General features: G+C 41.6%; 1 protein-coding gene across 1 annotated transcript in view; it reads right to left on the reverse strand.

Moving 5' to 3' along the window:
* LOC132830504 (clathrin heavy chain 1) overlaps positions 1–17862 on the reverse strand; it is a 61415-nt gene extending 43553 nt beyond the window's left edge. Inside the window, exons 1-3 of the mRNA XM_060848267.1 lie at positions 17755–17862; positions 17466–17638; positions 706–913 (exon numbers count right to left, since the gene is read on the reverse strand). Coding sequence (XP_060704250.1) covers positions 706–913; positions 17466–17507 — 250 coding nt within the window. The 5' untranslated portion in view covers positions 17508–17638; positions 17755–17862. The remainder of the gene's footprint in view (positions 1–705; positions 914–17465; positions 17639–17754) is intronic.
* Positions 17863–18254: the final 392 nt, after the last annotated feature.

The following is an 18254-nucleotide window of genomic DNA, read 5'->3' on the forward strand; positions in this document are numbered from 1 at the left end:
CAGGATGTCACTGCTCAAGGCAGTTGATATTGCACTCATCTCAACCTCAAGAGAGAACAGGTTAAGAATGCATCATGCTCCTCAAGACTGCAATTACTGAAGTCTTTCAAATGTCCCAGATCCAAAGTACTCAAGCAGTACACGTGGAAGATGGCTACGCTGAAAGAACGGTCTTTATACTGACCAGAAGGGATGGGGTGATTCCAAGTCAAAATCCACACTTTGTTCAATATGACTGGTGCAGAGAAATTCAAGTCTTTTAGTCACTCGACTACCAGGTTGAAAAGCACACTAACCAGCATCATTAATCACCACCTAAAATTAAACATTAAGCTACTAAACTTAATATTCTAAACCCAACCTTTATTGAGCATTGGAGTAAAGTCTGTACAAATTAGTTTGAATACATCAGCTAAACTGGAAATTTAGATAATTCATTGCTACTGGAATAATCTTTGCTTAATGTGCACCTAAACAACTGACTTAAGGTACACTTGTACCATGGTCGAGTTCACACACCAGAGAAGAATCCACACAGGTTATTACTAGCCTTTTGGACTAGAAATAGGCCCAAGTTACCCAAAATCTAAAACTAAGGATCAAAAGAAAATCCAAAACAATACACTGCCTTGTAAAGAAGGCAGTACTAAAAACCAGTCACCAGCTCATTTTTATAGTGTTTTAACCATTAAAATACATGCTTACCTTTTAATGCAATAACCTTGCTGGCTGGGTTCATGATAGCACTGTCAGCAGAGATTGGACGGCGAATAGGATTGTTTGGTTCATTCATATCAATTATGACTACTTGGGCTTGCTCACCAACTTTCTCCCGAATGCAGATGAATTTATCAGACTCCATAGTAAGGGTGCTGAATCCAATGTTTGCAGGATTGATGCCCAGATTTTGGAGCTAGAGGAAAAAAAGTTAGTGCATCAATGCCAGTCAAACTCAATAGATCATTGCTCCAGCAAAAACTAGAAACTGGGTTCTATAGTTCAAGCTGCACTTATTTTCTTGTGTGCAAAAATCTAATACAAGCCTTAAAAAAGGTGTAGATGCAGAAGTGAAAGATACATTATGTATATTCTAATTGTTTGACAATTGGTTCTACTGAAATAATGCTGGAAAGTTGAAATATTGATCAATTGTCTGGAAATAAATTGAGGGAGGGATTGGATTCCAAGAGGCTATATATAAATAGGTTTAAATACAACCTGAACCTAAAGATAATGCCCAACCCTGCCGGAAGTTAAGTGGATCTGCAGTAATATTTAATATAGGAAAGTGAACTGAAGTTAGCTGTTTACAAGCCTAGGTCAACTACAAATGCATTCTTTTGCCATAACATAACCAAGTATTTCTCAGTTATCCAAGTGCAACTAAGAAATTTGAATTGGTTCTAAGTACAATTCAGTGCAATTGTGATCTGAACACAAGGAAAAAGGAGACGAAAAGGTTACTTCAACTAAAAAAAAGTTAGGGAAAATTCCTGTAGCATTCTAGTTGGAAATAATTCACATTAAAGTATATCTCAAACTTGCAGGAGTTCATCCTGCAGACAACAGGTGAAATATCTTTGTACAATCTATAGTGATAGAGAAATTGCAAGCTACAATGGAGAGCTGCATGATCAAATGAGTGAAACAGATTTGCTTTATTCTAACCAAAGTCAATGTTTACTCAAATTCAGGCTGTGCCAGGTGATTAATTCAAAGTAATTGAACCTAAAAATTTAAGGATGGCTGGGATTGCAGGTATTTAAGAACTTGTAGCATTGGGCTCATCTGCAATTGGGACATTAAAGCCATTTTAATACAGCATTTTAAAGTCATCCAAACATTAAGTGGTTCTAAAATCAAATAGATATGCCATTAGATACTGACCAAAAAAAGCTTTCCTTTGAAAATTCCTTGCACAAAATCAGGCCCACTTATTCTTACTGGAGATATTAAACATGGCTACCACATTGTAAAAACCAGGTATGCAAGTGAAGTTAGACAGACAACATGCAGCTCAGTGGTTAACACTTCTGCCTCAGCACCAGGGACCTGTGCTTGGTTCCAGCCTTGGGTGACTAGAGTTTGCACAGTTTCCTCCTGCAATCCAAGAGATGAGCAGGTTGGTGAATTGGCATGCTAAATTGCCCAGAATGTTCAAGAATGTCAGTTAGGTACATTACTACTTTACACTTATTCCTGACTAAAAAGGTGGGGAAATGGGGAGGACTTTTTGGGCCAAACAGTGTTCCCACACTGTAGGGATTCTATGATCTTTGATTTAGATGGGGCAAGGTAAATTTTGTAATTGTGTTCCACATTGATTTAGATGGTTCTGTCTGCAGCAATAATTTAGAGTGCAGGTACTACATTATTCATGGTCAGTGATACTGAAACATTATATTGGACATTTAAGGGTCAGTTATGCTCTCCTCAGCTGTAAGAGAAAAAACATTATCTTGCTAGCTGCACAAATGCAAGCTGTGTTTACCAGTTTGATGCAGTCACAAGATTCTCTTGCAAAGGCATCCTTTGAAGGACAAGCATCATACTGTTCATGCCATCTGTCTGCATTATTCAATGAGATTACAGACTTTTGTACATTTCATTCCAGTTCATTTAGAGATGCCAAACTTGCTTGGAGCTTGCTTAGCAAGTCACTGTACTATTACAAGTACAATGAAAACATTTGAACCCTTGGAGAATAGTCAATGGGCAAAAACCTCAGATTGAGATTACTGAATACTAAACAGATTCAGCCCATCCCAAATTGGGTATTTCCATTCCAGCCAGAGTTTGAAAGACAGCTAGGAGTAAGCAAGCTGCTTATGCTTCATGCTGTAGCCCTGGTCATCTGCAATGTGCTGTCAGAAGTGGCAACCTTTTAGGAGTACTTTTTTTAAAAAAAAAGGGATAGTTTTTTTGTATTGCAGTGCAAGACTGCTGATTTACTGAAGCAACACATGTTCACTGCCATTTGCCTGCAGGACCCATTTTAGTCATGATAGTCCCATCTCCCTGTCATTATTGTAAACACTGCTAAGTCCCATTGCAAAGATGAATCCTTGAACTAGACAACTGAGCTTTGGTAGAAAGATGGCTGGTGTGGACAATGAAGCAACAGCATCAAGAAAAGAGGCCAGGCTCTGGAGTGTCTATTGAGTGCTGTGATGTCTTACTTACCACAAGTGTTTAGAACATTTAACACTACAGGCCATCTTTGTGCTGGCCTTTTATCTTACATTAAGGTCAGACTAACCCATCACCCATGCATAATGTTAAAAGATTAAATCAGAACCTGAGTGTGTAATATTACAAGGGTTGAACTGCACAGAGTTAGCATTCTGGAAGTTGTGGGATGACAGGAATGCAAATGACTGACTCCAATAAAAGAGTCATTTACCACCAAGTTCCCTATTAAAATAAACTTTCAATCAATCTCTTCCATTCAGAAATGCTTTCTAGCGATCCTGAATCTAAGCAAGTCACTTTCATTGTCGGGGGGGGGGGGGGGGGGGGGGGGGGGGGGGAATCACTTATTTAGAGTGTAGGTTTGCTTGCCGAGCTGTAGGTTTGATATCCAGACGTTTCATTACCTGACTAGGTAACATCAGTGGTGACCTCCAAGTGAAGCAAAGCTTTTGCTGTCTCCTGCTTTCTATTTATATCTTTCTCCTGGATGGGGTTCCTGAGGTTTGTGATGTCATTTCCTTTTGTTTTCTGAGGGGTTGATAGATGGCATCTAGATCTAGGTGCTTGTTTAATAGCGGTTGGAGTGCCAGGCCTCTAGGAATTCTCAGGCATGTCTTAGCCGGTCCCAGGATAGATGTGTTGTCCCAGTCAAAATGGTGGGTTTTTTCATCCATGTGTAGGGCTATGAGAGAGGGGGTCATGTCTTTTTGTGGCTAGCTGGTGTTCATGTATCCTGGTGGCTAACTTTCTTCCCGTTTGTCCTATGTAGTTTGAGACAGTCCTTGCATGGAATTTTGTAGGTGATGTTAGTTTTGTCCATGGGTTGTACTGAGTCTTAAGTTTGTTAGTTTTTGTTTGAGTGTTGGTGGGTTTGTGCTATTAGGATTCCAAGGGGTCTCTGTAGTCTGGCTGTCATTTCTGAACCTTTGATATATGGTAAGGTGGTTAGGGTTTCTGGCTGTGTTTTGCCTGCTTGTCATGGTTTGTTCTGGAGGAATCTGCACACTGTTGAGTATCCGTTCAAGTCATATAGGTGGTTCTGTTTTTTGAAGTTAGTCTGTGCTGCAGTGTGTGGTGGCTTGTTGGAATAGTGTTCTGATACAGCTTCGTTTGTGTATGTTGGGATGGTTGCTGGCGTAGTTGAGCATTTGGTCAGTGTCGGTTTTCAGTATATGCAGGTTTGTAATTCTCCTGCCCTTTCCTTCTACTGTGACATCCAGAAATGAGTGTTTTTAGATTACTTAGTGTGGAAACAGACCCTTCGGCCCAACAAGTCCACACCGACCCGCCGAAGCGCAACCAACCCATACCCCTACATTTACCCCTTACCTAACACTATGGGCAATTTAGTATGGCCAATTCACCTGACCCGCACATCTTTGGACTGTGGGAGGAAACCAGAGCACCCGGAGGAAACCCACGCAGACACGGGGAGAATGTGCAAACTCCACACAGTCAGTCAGTCGCCTGAAGCGGGAATTGAACCTGGGTCTCTGGCGCTGTGAGCCAGCAGTGCTAACCACTGTGCCACCCTCCTTGTTTCTTCCTCCTTGGGTGAACTTTATGCCTGTGAGGGTGTTGATGTTAAATGTCTAACTCATTTTGTGATGACAAAGGTGTCATCTACATAGCAAACCCAGACTTTTGGTTTGATGATTGGTAGAGCTGTTTGTTCTAGCCTTTACATTACCACTTCTATGAATCCTGATAGCAGAAATCCCATGGGTGTGCTGTTGATTTGTTTGTAGACTATGTTGTTGAAAGTGAAGTGGGTGGTGAGGCACAGGTCCACTAACTTAATGATGTTTTTGTTGGTAAACAGGAAGAGAAAAAAAAAAGTTAGCCACCAGGATACATGAACCCCAGCTAGCCACAAAGACATGACCCCTTCTTCCTCATAGCCCTACACACTTGAAAAAACCATTGACTGGGACACCACATCTATCCTGGGAAAGGCTAAGCAAAGACATGCCAGAGAATTCCTAGAAGCCTGGCACTCCAACCACAATGCCATAAAACAGATCTAGATGCCATCTATCAACCCCTCTGAAAACAAACAGGAAGTGGCATCACCACAAACCCAGGAACCCCATCCAGGAGAAAGATAACAAAACTGGAAACAGCTTCGCTTCATTTGGAGGTCACCACTGATGTTACCTAGCCAGGTAGTGAAACGTCTGGATAACCTACAACCTAAACCTGACCTACAAACCTTGCAAATCACTTATGCAAACTATTCACCGACTCAATTACCAGGATTAGTCATTACTTTATCAGGATGATCTCCTATATTGTCCCTACATTGGTGCAGGCGTGACTGAGGGAAGTTACTGGGGGTTGCTGAAGTAGCATGTGACTGTGGAGAGTGATCAGAATGTCTGTAAGCATTGCAGACATAAGGGGATGTGTTCTTGATTCAGGGCTTCACTGACCACTTCACATGCCTGACCCTCCCTCAAAAGGGGTCACCCAGCCTGTACAAGCTCAAGTAAACTTAATTGTTCAAGAGGTTAGCGTGAGTTGCATCTTATTTATGAAACCTTGGAAAAGAACCCAACACTGCCAACTGAAGAGTTATTTTAAAAGTGTCTGACTTTACCATGGTTGGCAGTGCATGCCACACCCACTGATGAGCCTACCTCTGACATCTCCCAAACCTTCCTCCAATCATCTACAGTACAACCTGCGATGGAGATTTCCACTCTGGAAAATCTCTGGCTCTCCACTATGCCTCTCACCATCTTGTACACCTCTCAAGTCACTGCTCATCCTTCTTTGCTCCCATGAGAAAAAGCCCTAGCTCCTTCAACCTCCTCATAAGACATTCCTTTAGTCCAGGCAGCATCCTGGTGGGGTGTTAAGATTGAGAACTAGTCAAAAAAGACATTACAATCTCACTAGTGTCCTCACATACAGATGAGCAAGGACACCACTTCAACTGGAACAACACATCCCTCCTCGGACAAGCCAAAGACATGCACAAGAATTTCTAGAAGGAAGTCATTTCCAACTAGAACTCCAGAGTTAGACCCCCATCTACCACCCCCTTAGCAAGAGGAACCGGAAGTTACTTCACAGGAAATGACATCAACCCAAAGAAATCCAAACAAATAGAAAGCAAGAATTTTCAGCATTGCTTCACCCAAGGCCCACTGAAGATGTTACCTAGTAGGGTAACAGTGTCAGGAAACGACCCTTCCAGTTCTGAGCAAACCTACATCCAAAGCATCCTGGTAAGTCTCCTCTGCATCCTCTAGAGCTTCCACATCCTTCAATGAAACTAGAACTGACCACAGTATTCATGTATGGTCTAACCAGGACTTAACAGCAATAGCATAACCCCTCAGCTTTTCAACAATCCCTGCTAATGGAAGCCAACATACCATACATCTTAACCTTACCAACTTGGGTGACAACTTAAGTTATCTATGGACATGAACCCCAAGATCAGTGTTCCTCCACTGCCAAGAACCTGCCTTTAACCCCATCCTCTACATTCAAATTTGACATCACTATATACTTTTCCAGGTTGAATTCTGGAAAGTTATACTAGTTCCAGAAGGGATATTCAGCAAGTTAACCATTTGCCATGCAGAAAGTACTTTCAATTGCAGAGTTTACCACAGGAGAATTGTGCAATTCTAGAGACTAAAAAGCCATTTTCACTACATTTCAAAGTTGTGCAGAACATTGAATATCTATCAACAAATATGGCTGTAGGAAAGTTACTATGACTGTTTGAAGTCTAAATTCTTGAAGCATTCAAGACTGGTGCCTGATTACAAGTTAAAATGAAACCGGGTTACTGACATGGAAAAATTTACATTTATCCAAATGCCTAGTTTCTTGTTTCTACCTGGGTAAGATTTAGGCATTAAATGGTTCATTTGATAGTAGTATTACCCACTGTCCGAGGTCACATCTGGCTCGTGCTCACTGCTTTAGTGACAAATTCTATTGTTTACGTCTGGTTTGAGAATCCTTCAGTCGAAATCCAAACCAGGATTTCTATTGAAGGGATAAAAACCAAACCACCTGTGCTAACTGCCAGCTGATTGGTTTTATCCTGTTGAGCCAGCTAAGTATTGGAAGTTTGCCTATGTTTAGACCCATAGCCCTGAACAGGTGATCTTGAAGTGGGCAGAATTAGTAAGCTGAAGGATCTGTGTCAAGTCAAAACAAAGTCAGGAACTATTGCAAAACAGCAAAGTGCACAATAACCTCATCCTTAATGCAATATTAAAATTGTTGTATGTTCTTAGTTGAATGCAAACAAGTTGTCCTTCTGCATAATTCAGCTATTTTAGCCTGTGTGGCATTGTATTCTATGAGGTAAGTTAAGGATCATTCAACTGGTCAAATATCTAGAAGTGCATGTGGGGGGTGGGATCACCCCAGGAAGATTTAATTAGGCCTACATTTCCCCAATTGCTTAATTGATGCATAATAAATTGCAAGTTGCCCCCTACAAAGGGTGCTTGTGCACTGCTATTCTGTAGCAGAGCCAGGAGGCACATGTTAAAGTTCATCTGTTCCAGGTGTGTAACAACCAGTTGATTCAAAACTAAGTAGAACCCTAGAGTTTCCATGGAGGAAAAAAGTTGCAGCTAGTACACAAACTAAACCTGCATTGCACTCTCGTTGAGAAAGTGCAAAGCATTGATCAAAACTTGCAGGTACCTAGAATTCAATATCAAAATAGGAAAGCTAGGAGTTTCAATAGTACAGTCCAGTGAATTCATAACTCATTTGTAAAGTTCCAAAGTCAAACCATTTAGCTGACCCATCCAGAGGGGATGAATGGAATTTAAGATGTCTAAACCCAAAAAAAAATTAACATCTCTCTCCATCAGGAGGGAGAGAATAGCCAACAGTCAGTGGAAATGAACCATTTCCAATAAACCAATGGTCTGCACTAAATGTTAATTTTACAGTACAATGTTGCAACTGTACACAATTATGGCTATGTTGATCAACTAAATAGCTACACAAAAGCTGTCAATTGGTTATTTTCCCCATTTACCCCAAGGCAAAGTTAAAATTCAGCATGGTAGCTTAAAGGAATTAGTATATTAAGTGAGGGATTCCATGACCCCATGTTTGAATAGGTCATGTTCCTATGCTTATACAGATTTACAAGTGTTAACACTTGCATAACTTGACTTGCTTTTGTGTTAACTAGACAACATAGGAATAGTTGCTGGCTGGCCAGCATTTCTAGCTTGACCCTAGTTGCCATTAAGGTATGGAGAGCTACCATAAGCTACAGTCCACTACTGCAGATTGACCCCCAATGCCAGCAGAAAATTCCAGGACAGTAAAGTGAGTGATACATTTAAGTCAGTGGTGAGTGACTTGCAAGGAAATTTGCGTGTAGTATACTATGTATCTACTGTCCATCATCCCAATGCCAAAGAAAGTCATGTAGTGTGCCCTAGTGACTACTGCCCAGTGGCTCTGACCTCCATATTCAAGGTTAGTCATGACTAATCAACTCCAACCTACCAAATTGTCTAGACCCTTTACACAATTTGTCCTGACAACAGGCCTGCAGATGCCACCTCCACAGAACTATGATATCTACATGTGGCTCTTAAATACAAAACTGTATTCAATACCACAATTTCAAGAATTCCTAATGTGCAGTCTCAACTCCTTTCAACTGGATCGTCTACCTCCTGATCCATAGACTGCAATCACTAAGTGCCACTGCCACAGTGGCTGCGAACTGCATACTCTGTCTCCTATTTACTTGGAAGATTGAGTGCTTAGCAGCATGGTGCCTACAGAAACAAAAATTGAACTGGTCTTTGGCTTCAGGAAATGGAGTGGAGGCCATACACCTGTCTGCAATGGTAGAGAGTCAGAGAGAGCATGGAAACAGACCCTTCAATCCAACTCATCCATACTAAATATCCCAATCTAATCCCACTTGTGGGCACTTGCCCATCTCCCTCAAAACCCTTCCTATTCATATATCCATCCAGATACCTTTTAAAGGTTGCCATTGTACCAGGCTCCACCATTTCCTCTGGCAGCTCATTCCATACACCCCTCAAAAATTATCCCTCAGGTCCCCTTTAAAAATCTTTCCCTCACTAAACATATGCCCTTTTGTTCTGGGCTGGGGAGTCCAGAACAATGACATTTACCCTATACATGCCTCTCACTGCTTTAAACTTAGAGGCTATGGAGTGACCTTGCAACACTAGGGAAACAGCCCCAGCCTATTTGACCTCTCCCTATAGCTCAACTCCAACCCTGGCAACATCCTTGTAAATCTTTGCTGAACCCTTTCAAGTTTCACAACATCCCTCGAACAGAAAGGAGACAATTGCTTGCAATATTCCAAAAGGGGCATAACCAACATCCTGTACAGGTACAGGAGGAACTCCCAAATCCTGTACTCAATGCTCTAATAAACATTAGCATATCAAATGCCTTCATATCTACCTGCAACTAATGTTGAGAGCTATGAAGCTGCACTGCAAATTGTGTTCAGCAACACTCCCAGGACCTCACCATAAGTGTACAAGCCCTGCTAAGATTTGCTTTAGCAAAATGCAGCATCTCATTTATCCAAATTAAACTACATCTGCCGCTCAGCCCAATGAAGCACCAATATAAATCCAGTTTTAACTGAAGATAATCTTGCTCTCCACTACACTTCCAATTTTGGTATCTGCAAACTTATATTCACAAATCATATATAAACAAGTGGATCCAGCACCAAGGTCACAGGCTTCCAGTCTGAAGAAACCACCCTGCCTACCCTCAAGTCTGTTCTGTATCCAAATGGCTAGTCTGCCCTGTATCCCATGAGATCTAATCTTGCTAACCCATCTCCCACAGGAACCTTGTCAACATTGAGCTCCTGATCTGCCCTCAATCTTGTTACTTCTTCAAAGAAAATAAAGCTTGAGACATGATTTCCCACAAAGCCATGCTGACTACCCCAATCAGTCCTGGTCTTTCTAAAAAAACCTTGTCCCTCAGGATTCCCTAAACTTGCCCACCACCAACATCAGGCTCACTAGTCTATAGTTTACTGGCTTTTCCTTATGGCTTAAGGTGTGGCACATTAGCCAGCCTCTAGTCTTCTGGCACCTTACTTGTGACTATGATACAATTATTTCAGCAAAAGGCCCTGCAATCATAGGAAGGAGAGTTCAGGGTACATTGGAATCAGGTCCTGGGAATTTATCCACCTTCATGCATTTCAAGAAATCCAGCACTTCCTCTAATAGAGATTTTTTTTTAAAAAAAGGTCACCATCCATTCCTTATTTTCCATGTCCTGCTCCACGGTAAACAGATGCAAAAAGGTCACCTTGCTGATCTTTGAAGGGCCCTATTCTCTCCCTAGTTATCCTTTTGTCCTTCATTTATGGAATCCCTTTGGATTCTGCTTAATCCTATTGGCCAAAACCCATTTCCCCTTTCTGCCCCCTTGATTTCCTGCTTAAATTAAGCTTCTGTCTTTATACCAAGATCTGCTTGATTTCCACCTATACCCAACATTAGGTTTTCAAGTGGAGGAAGCCTCCATTTCCTAGTCATCCAGCATTCCTATAACTACAGCCTCACCCTCCATCTTAACATTAAGATGACTCTGAACTTGTTCAGATTAGCAGTCTTCCATTTTCCAGCCAGCCATTCCTTTGCCTGCAAAGGTCTGCCACCTAACAATGAATACAGTTAAACTGGCCTACACGAGAGTACTTAACTATTGTACCGTACTCTTATCACAAAGGCCTGGTTAGTCCCAGATTAAAGTAGTTAGTTAAGCTGTCAAAACTTCGTTGTCACCTTTAGATTCAGATTGCACTGAAATGAAGCACTTCTAGCCTAATTCTAGATTGAGCATTACTCATTGCTTTTTGATCAAGATGGTCAATTTACTTTAAATAGACAAATGACCTAATGACAACCTGGAGTGCAGTAGAGTCCTGCTGGCATACATGGGCATTTATTCTCCAAATTAGAACAACATGGCTTGCAAAACGTCACACAAATTGGATAGACTTCCAAATCACTATATTTCAAAAGTCTTTAATCAACTAAAGTCCTTCTCAGTTTATGGACTGTAGAATTTTCCCTTAGTCTTCAAGATGTACACAACCAAAATGCACCAAGACCACTAAAGGGGAGAGAGTTTAAAACAACCATACCCAGAGGCAGATACATAATCAGTATATTCATAAAAAAGTTAGCTACAGTGATTCATGACTGAGGGGTTCAGACACTAAAAGCCTTAAAGGGAAAGGCCCTTGTTGGATCTCTACTAATGAGGTGATGGCTATATATTTTACATTGAAATGGGACAGTCTCATTTATTCTCTTTAAAGAGAAAAGTAATTAGATTTCAAAGAGGACTAATCTCCAATACAGTACACAATCAAACTTAAGGAATAGAAACCATGGGTTTTCTATTCAAGTGTGGAAGCTTGAGAATACAAGTTCAAGACAGTCAAAAATGCCAAACCTAAAGAGGTTTTTTTTCTAAAATGATGCCTCTTCCCTTAGGAGAAAAAAAAAATGTTCTGCACACAGTTTACCATTTTCCTGAAGATTACTTCTCAGCAGAAAGTGTACACTTCACTCAATCCAAGGAAGGATGCAAAACTGCTGTTTAAGCATCAAAACTGCAACAGGAAGCAAAAAATCACTGGTCTTTGATGCAGACTTTAATCTAGCACATTAGGAAGCCAACAAGGTGCTTTCAGCCCCTTCACTATGCACCTAAACACTTAGCAAGCCATTGATAGGCCTCTGGCCTTGCAGACAAGAACTGAAGCAACAAACGGCTGAAGTCTCAGCCCTAGTAAGTACAAGCCAAACAGTTTAAGATATGAACAGCAGGCCAAAAGCAAGTTATGCATATTAAACAACTGGTCTTGCAGCATCCAACAGGTATGTCATTAATAGTTTTGGTAATTAGTGTCAGATGCTGGTTGATTCAATATTTCTAGAATTTGATTGTTGAATCCAGTTGAAGATTCTGGCATCTATTTATAAGTTTATCAATGAATCTTTAAATATTTCCTGCAGAGTATAAGCAAAATTGAAGCTCCTCTTCCAAAACCAATTCCCTCCAATTCACATTTCTAGCTAGCCTGACTCCATCTATTAACTGGTGAAAGGCATACATGCCAAGTCCTAACTCAATTCTCAGGCTGGCAGGTCTAAAGACTGAAGGAATTTATTCAGTGTGGACATCCTTGGCAGGCCCTTCATTTTAAAGCCCAACTTTTGAGAAATGGTTGAGAAATGTCACAAGGAGTGAGGCTAGTGACAAGGAGGTTTCTAGTCAAGATATTGACTGACCTGGACAGTCATTTGCAGATGGAGGCATTGCTGTGCATTAGCTGCTCATTTCTTCTAGATGGTAGGGGGTAATGATCTGACTAATACTGTCCAAGGAGTTAGTCTGCAGGAACATGTTGTGCATCAGGAGGGGTATGTTTACAGATGTGCTGCCAATTATATTAGCCCAGATGTAAAGAGTAAAAAATGATTCTACATTCAAGTGAGTTGATAAGGTGTTACTCCACTCATCTCTAGGCATGTGGTTTCTGATCATAGTAATCTCCAGGATTTTGATTGTAGGGGCCTCAATAGCCCTGAGGTCAAGGGTAGTGATTAAATATTTGGATGTGAATTTGCCAATTAGAAAGGTGGCAGCACTGCAGCTGTGCTTAGTTACCTCAACTGAGGTTCACTGCCTCTGCTTTTTGGACCATTCACCCAAATATTTTGGTGTTTCAATCCAAAAATGTTAACCGCCTTCTGAAATTTGCTGTTGCTTCACTGTCAAACAAATTTGGGCATTTCCTCCTTAGAAAGGTGGCTCAGTGGTTAGCACAGCTGCCTCACAGCGCCAGAGACTCTGGTTCAGTTCCTGACTCAGGCAACTGTGTGGAGTTTGCACATTCTCCTGTGTCTACGTGGGTTTCCTCCGGGTGCTCTGGTTTCCTCCCACAGTCCAAAAGTGTGCAGGTTAGGTGAATTGGCCATGTTAAATTGCCTGTAGTGTTAGGGGTAAATGTAGCGGAATGGGTCTGGGTGGGTGCACTTCAGCAGATTGGTGTGGACTTGTTGGGCCGAAGGGCCTGTTTCCACACTGCAAGTAATCTAAAAATCAAAATCTAAACTGCACTTGTACCTACAGCATAGACAGCAGTTCAAGAAAGCAAATCAAGGGCAACTAGAGACATGCAAGTAGTGTGGCCAGCCAGTACAAGGCAACAAGGTAGCTCAGTTGTTAGCTCAGCTACCCTAGCACCATAAACCTGGTCCATCCAAGCCTCAGACAAGTGGAGTTTGACATTTCCTGTCTGCAAGGGTTTCCTTCAGGTGCTCTAGCTCCCTCCTACAGTCCAAAAAGGTGTGCAGATTAGGTGGACTGGCAATGATAAATTACCCATTTTGTCCACAGATGTGTAGGTTAGGCATGGGAAATGCAGGGTTGCAGGATGGGACAGATCAGAGTGAGATCACTTTGGTGGATCAGTGTGGGCTGATGGTCTGCTTCCACACTGTAGGATCCTATGATTCAGTGATGTCCATTAGTGACAAAAATTGCTATCTCAACCTGTTGTGGGTATTTTAAAGCTGAGCCTACAGTCAACATGGTTTATTTTCATAATTACCACTAGAGTAACCTAAAAACACAGACTACAGTGATCAGGCTGGACAACTAATGGAGAGAAACACTAATCTTTATACTGATTGGTGTAAAGAGCTTTTTTAAAACAGAACCAAAAACAACTGCAGTAAAATCTTGAATGGTGTGGACTGTCAAGCATTTTAGCACATCTGATTGTGGAACTTTAGACCTGCTACAAAAGAAACATGCTCAACTATACAAGTGAGGTGAAGGGAAACTTGAAAGGAGTATGCAGGCAGCTGAACTTATCCTATCTGCATTAGATTAAGCAGACATAGTGCCTCAGTTCAAAGAAAAAAAGGAACTTGTTTAGATCAATTGAACCCCCAACATGATTTTAAAAATCCATTAGCTGCCAAGAGAACTGCCACAACTTCAGATAAATGGTTAGCACTTTATATTGGCACTGTGCTGTCAGTAAATACTACAGCCAGTAAGGAGCCAAAATAAAGCACAGCTGGAAACAATGCTGCAGTTGTATTTGCAGTCGTTAAAAAACTAGCTTCTGTGCCAGACACCTACCGGAAGTAGATGGGTTTGACAAGCCAGCTTTCTGGTTTCAGATCAGATATTCAGAAGTTGCAAATAGGACTGCTACATTAACCAATGTGTTTCAATGATCATTAATTCCTAAAGAGATTTTTAATTAAGCCACTATATTTGATAAGTTACATATGACTTAAGCTTTCATTTGTTCCTTGCAAGCCAACTGAGTATGCCTGCAACTGTTCAAGCTGGTAGGACTGGATTATTTGCAATGTCATTTGCCCCAGAGATGACCTTCTGATCAGGTATTTGTCTACACAAAAATAACCCATTTCTAGCTTTAAAATATCACTTTTAGCCTGCCTTTATCAGCAAACTTGGTAGCTTTTCCAAAGTGCTTAGCTTGCCTCACATACTCAAGTACGTAAAGCCAGTCAAAATTCTGTAACTTACATCTTTCCTCAAGGCCTACACACAACTAGATAAATCTAACTGGGGCCAAAGTGCCATTTACAGCCCCCCTCCCCCAGAGCTCCCTAGGCAGAGATTGAAGGAACTGATTCCCATCCCCACTCTCACAGAAATCCAACACTTGGGAACAATGTCCATGTAATGTTCAGCCCAAAAGCTGAAATCAAAGACAAAACCAGCTCTGAAAGGTTATCGGTACTGACATGATTTAGAAGCCAAGTTCTCATTGTGGAAACAGCCTCTGAAGATTTCAGTTGGAAAGGCATCATTTAAATTGCAATCTGTCACAGGACTAGATATATACACTACACCAATTCAAGTTATCCACCTGACAATTGCAAAGTTTGCCTGTAGTTATTCAAGTTTGAGGTACAAGTATAGGTATTGAACCTTTTGCATGGTTACCTTGTCAGGTAACATCTAGTATCTGGTTAAGCTTTAACCACCTGTAAAAATGTACAGGTGCCTAACAGGACATTGCTAATGAGCAAGAGGGAACAGCAATCCATCTAGTCCTGCAATAGCAGACTTGTTTTAACCAGATCAAGACTAAGATAGTCCTAGAATTTAAGTCTGCCAATGCAGGAAAAGATTTAAACTATTTTGGTCCCAGGTCAAAAATTTAAAGACAGAGTCAAGCAGGGAGCTGGAAAAGCAGTAAGCCAGGCAGCATCAGGTAGGGCATCAACATTTCCATTAGTTTAGAGAAACCAACCCTTTGGTCCAACTAGTTCTGACAATTTTCCCCAAACTAGCCCCACCTGTCTGTACTTGACCCATATCCCTTTAAACCTCATCCTGTTTGGATAGGAACATGAAGTAGATCTACAGTTAGAACATACCTCTAGCAGTTCCTTCCACATATCCTCAGGTCCCTGGTGCTGAGAGGCAGCAGTCCTGACCACTGAACCACCATGCTGCCCTGCAACCACTAGTTTACATGAGGTTAAATGGCTAAAATCTACTACAGTTGAATAGCTGCATGGATTTTGCATCCTAAAGCAAATTCCCTCCATTAACACTTCCCAGCAACTCTTTGGACCTAGAAAGTTGCACAAGGCTAAAGATGCAAACCAGAAAGCTGGAGTGTTTTTGAAAACTAATTCAGGATTTAGTTTAGTAAACTCAAATCACAAGGATCATAAAGTACAGATACTCCAGGGGAAAAAACTGATCTTCTGAAGTGTTCAGGAAAGACTAACTGACCTATTGCTCACTCCATTTTTCAAAAAGGGAATTGAAATGTTACTACAGTTGTAGGTCAAGTCAAACTTTGAAACAAAACCCTACAGCTTATAATGACAAGTTCAAACATTTAGGCCCCTAGTTAGACCAATGGGGTTACAGTGACAGGAAAGTAGCGATTTAGCATAGTCAGGGAAAGGTACATTGACATGTCTACATATTTCAGACTATTGCTTTGTGCAAGTTTAGAAATTTTGCCCACACCTATTCGTTCCTAAAATTAGGAAACGACGTGACAAACTTCAGCCCTACTTGAAGTGAAAGATCAACCCGATCATTGGTGTGGCAACAATAGCTATAGCAAACCTTGCCTTTTCACATTCCAAGCTCTTTATGTCACCAACCCAAGTAACACCCAGTTAGATTTGTTAATAACTACAGGTAATAACTCAGGGGAAAAAATGAAACCTTATAGGTGTTAAGGCTTCAGTTGTGAAGTGTGCTACACAGGTTAAGTTAGCAATCGAAGAATTCATTCATTGCCTGGTTTAACACTGGAGAGTCACTGTATCCACCAAGTGAATAATGCTAAAATAGGTAATGTTGAGAAATTTCAAATTTGTTGCACCAGTTTAAAATTAGTGTAGACAACTCCATTTAAAACCCAACACATCTATAGGCTTATCAAACAGAATAACTTAAAGTTGAAGGGCTGAACTGTCACACCCATTTGTAAGCATAGCTAAACAAAGAGTTTACAAAGCAAAGTTGCAACTAGTTGAAAGATATAACTCATTTCCCAATGAAATACATAAATATTGCAAACAAAAATCAATTTATTGTACAAGAAATTGATTTTTTAAAATGCAGGTTTATTGAAAAACTATTCAATAGCTAAACAGGTGGATCTCAGACTAAAGGTGGACAATCATTGTTAGGGTGGAAAACTTCATATGGGTAGCAGTAGGAATGTTTACTCTAGCGACTCCAACATAAGGTAAAAACATTCAGGGTCTGAATGTTATTTTAGAAGTGTATATTATTCCCTGGGCCACCAGGGAGGGTATAGCTTTAAACCAGGGCGGGGGTTAGAGGAAACAAAATATTGGTTAAAAAAGTGTGCGAACACCAACATATTTCCTCATACGGGTGACATTGTGAAACGGTGCCACGGTGTAATCCCAAGGTTGAACTAGATAATAGTTCAAACAGAAGTAGTGTAGAAGAACACGGGGATACAGCGCAAAAAGCAGCAAATCAGGGATTAAGAATAACCCACAGACAGGAGGGAGGTGGGGTCGAAGATTAGAAGCGGGAGTGCCCGGGAGGCTGTACGTGGGTGGAGGGGGATGACATTTACCCAGGGCTCGGGCTGAAAGAAAGGCCTAGATTGCGGGAAGGTTAATATTTGAACCAGTTAAAAGTAATCGATTAGTGAATTAACTAGCTGATGAGTTTATTACCTGCAGGTGCTCCTGGAAGCGGATAGGCAGAATCTGAGCCATGTCGACAGACGACGCTGGCTCTCGCCGAGTCCAAGAGGAGGCAAAAAAAAAATTTCTCCGGCGAGAGAAGAACGCAGCGACGAAAAAATAATCAGAGACCAAGGGAGAGACAGAGGTGTGCGTGTAAAAACCTGAAAAATAAAACAGAAAAATAAATAAGATACAACATCGAATGACATCAACTCACGCGGAAATGCGAGTCCTGTCAGCAAGGGGCAGTCACTTCTTTAACCACCCAGACACCCACCTGAAGCAGCTACTGCTCCTGTCGCCCTCCTCCTGCCGCCTCCCTTTTATAAACCGTCGACGGGGCCCGAGCCGCAGCGGGAGCCGCAATGGCGGAAAACCGGAAACGGCGGAGCACTACCTTCTCCCCACCCCCACCCGGTGACCCGCCCCTCCACCCACACCATCAGATCACTGGGGTGACGTCACACCCCCCCAAAGAAAACGCTAACAATCCCCACCCTATCCCACCTCTTCGACTGTTACAATCAAATAAAGATAAAGCTCGTCTGTCCGGTGCACCTTCTTTCCTGGTTTGACTGGAAAATTGGAATTGGGTTGGCGGGGTAGTGGGACTATTTTCGGTCGGCGGAGGTGTTTTGGGGGGGGTTCACATCATTGGCACATGACTAAACATCACTTCCGCCACAGCTTCCGGGTCCCTTCACCTCCCTCTTTCAGCTGCTCATTCATTGTATAGGAAGGCCCTGCTGTACCTGCAGTGATGGGGGAAATGTAGCT

The sequence above is a fragment of the Hemiscyllium ocellatum genome, chromosome 31 (assembly GCF_020745735.1).
Source record: "Hemiscyllium ocellatum isolate sHemOce1 chromosome 31, sHemOce1.pat.X.cur, whole genome shotgun sequence".
Taxonomy (NCBI): domain Eukaryota; kingdom Metazoa; phylum Chordata; class Chondrichthyes; order Orectolobiformes; family Hemiscylliidae; genus Hemiscyllium; species Hemiscyllium ocellatum.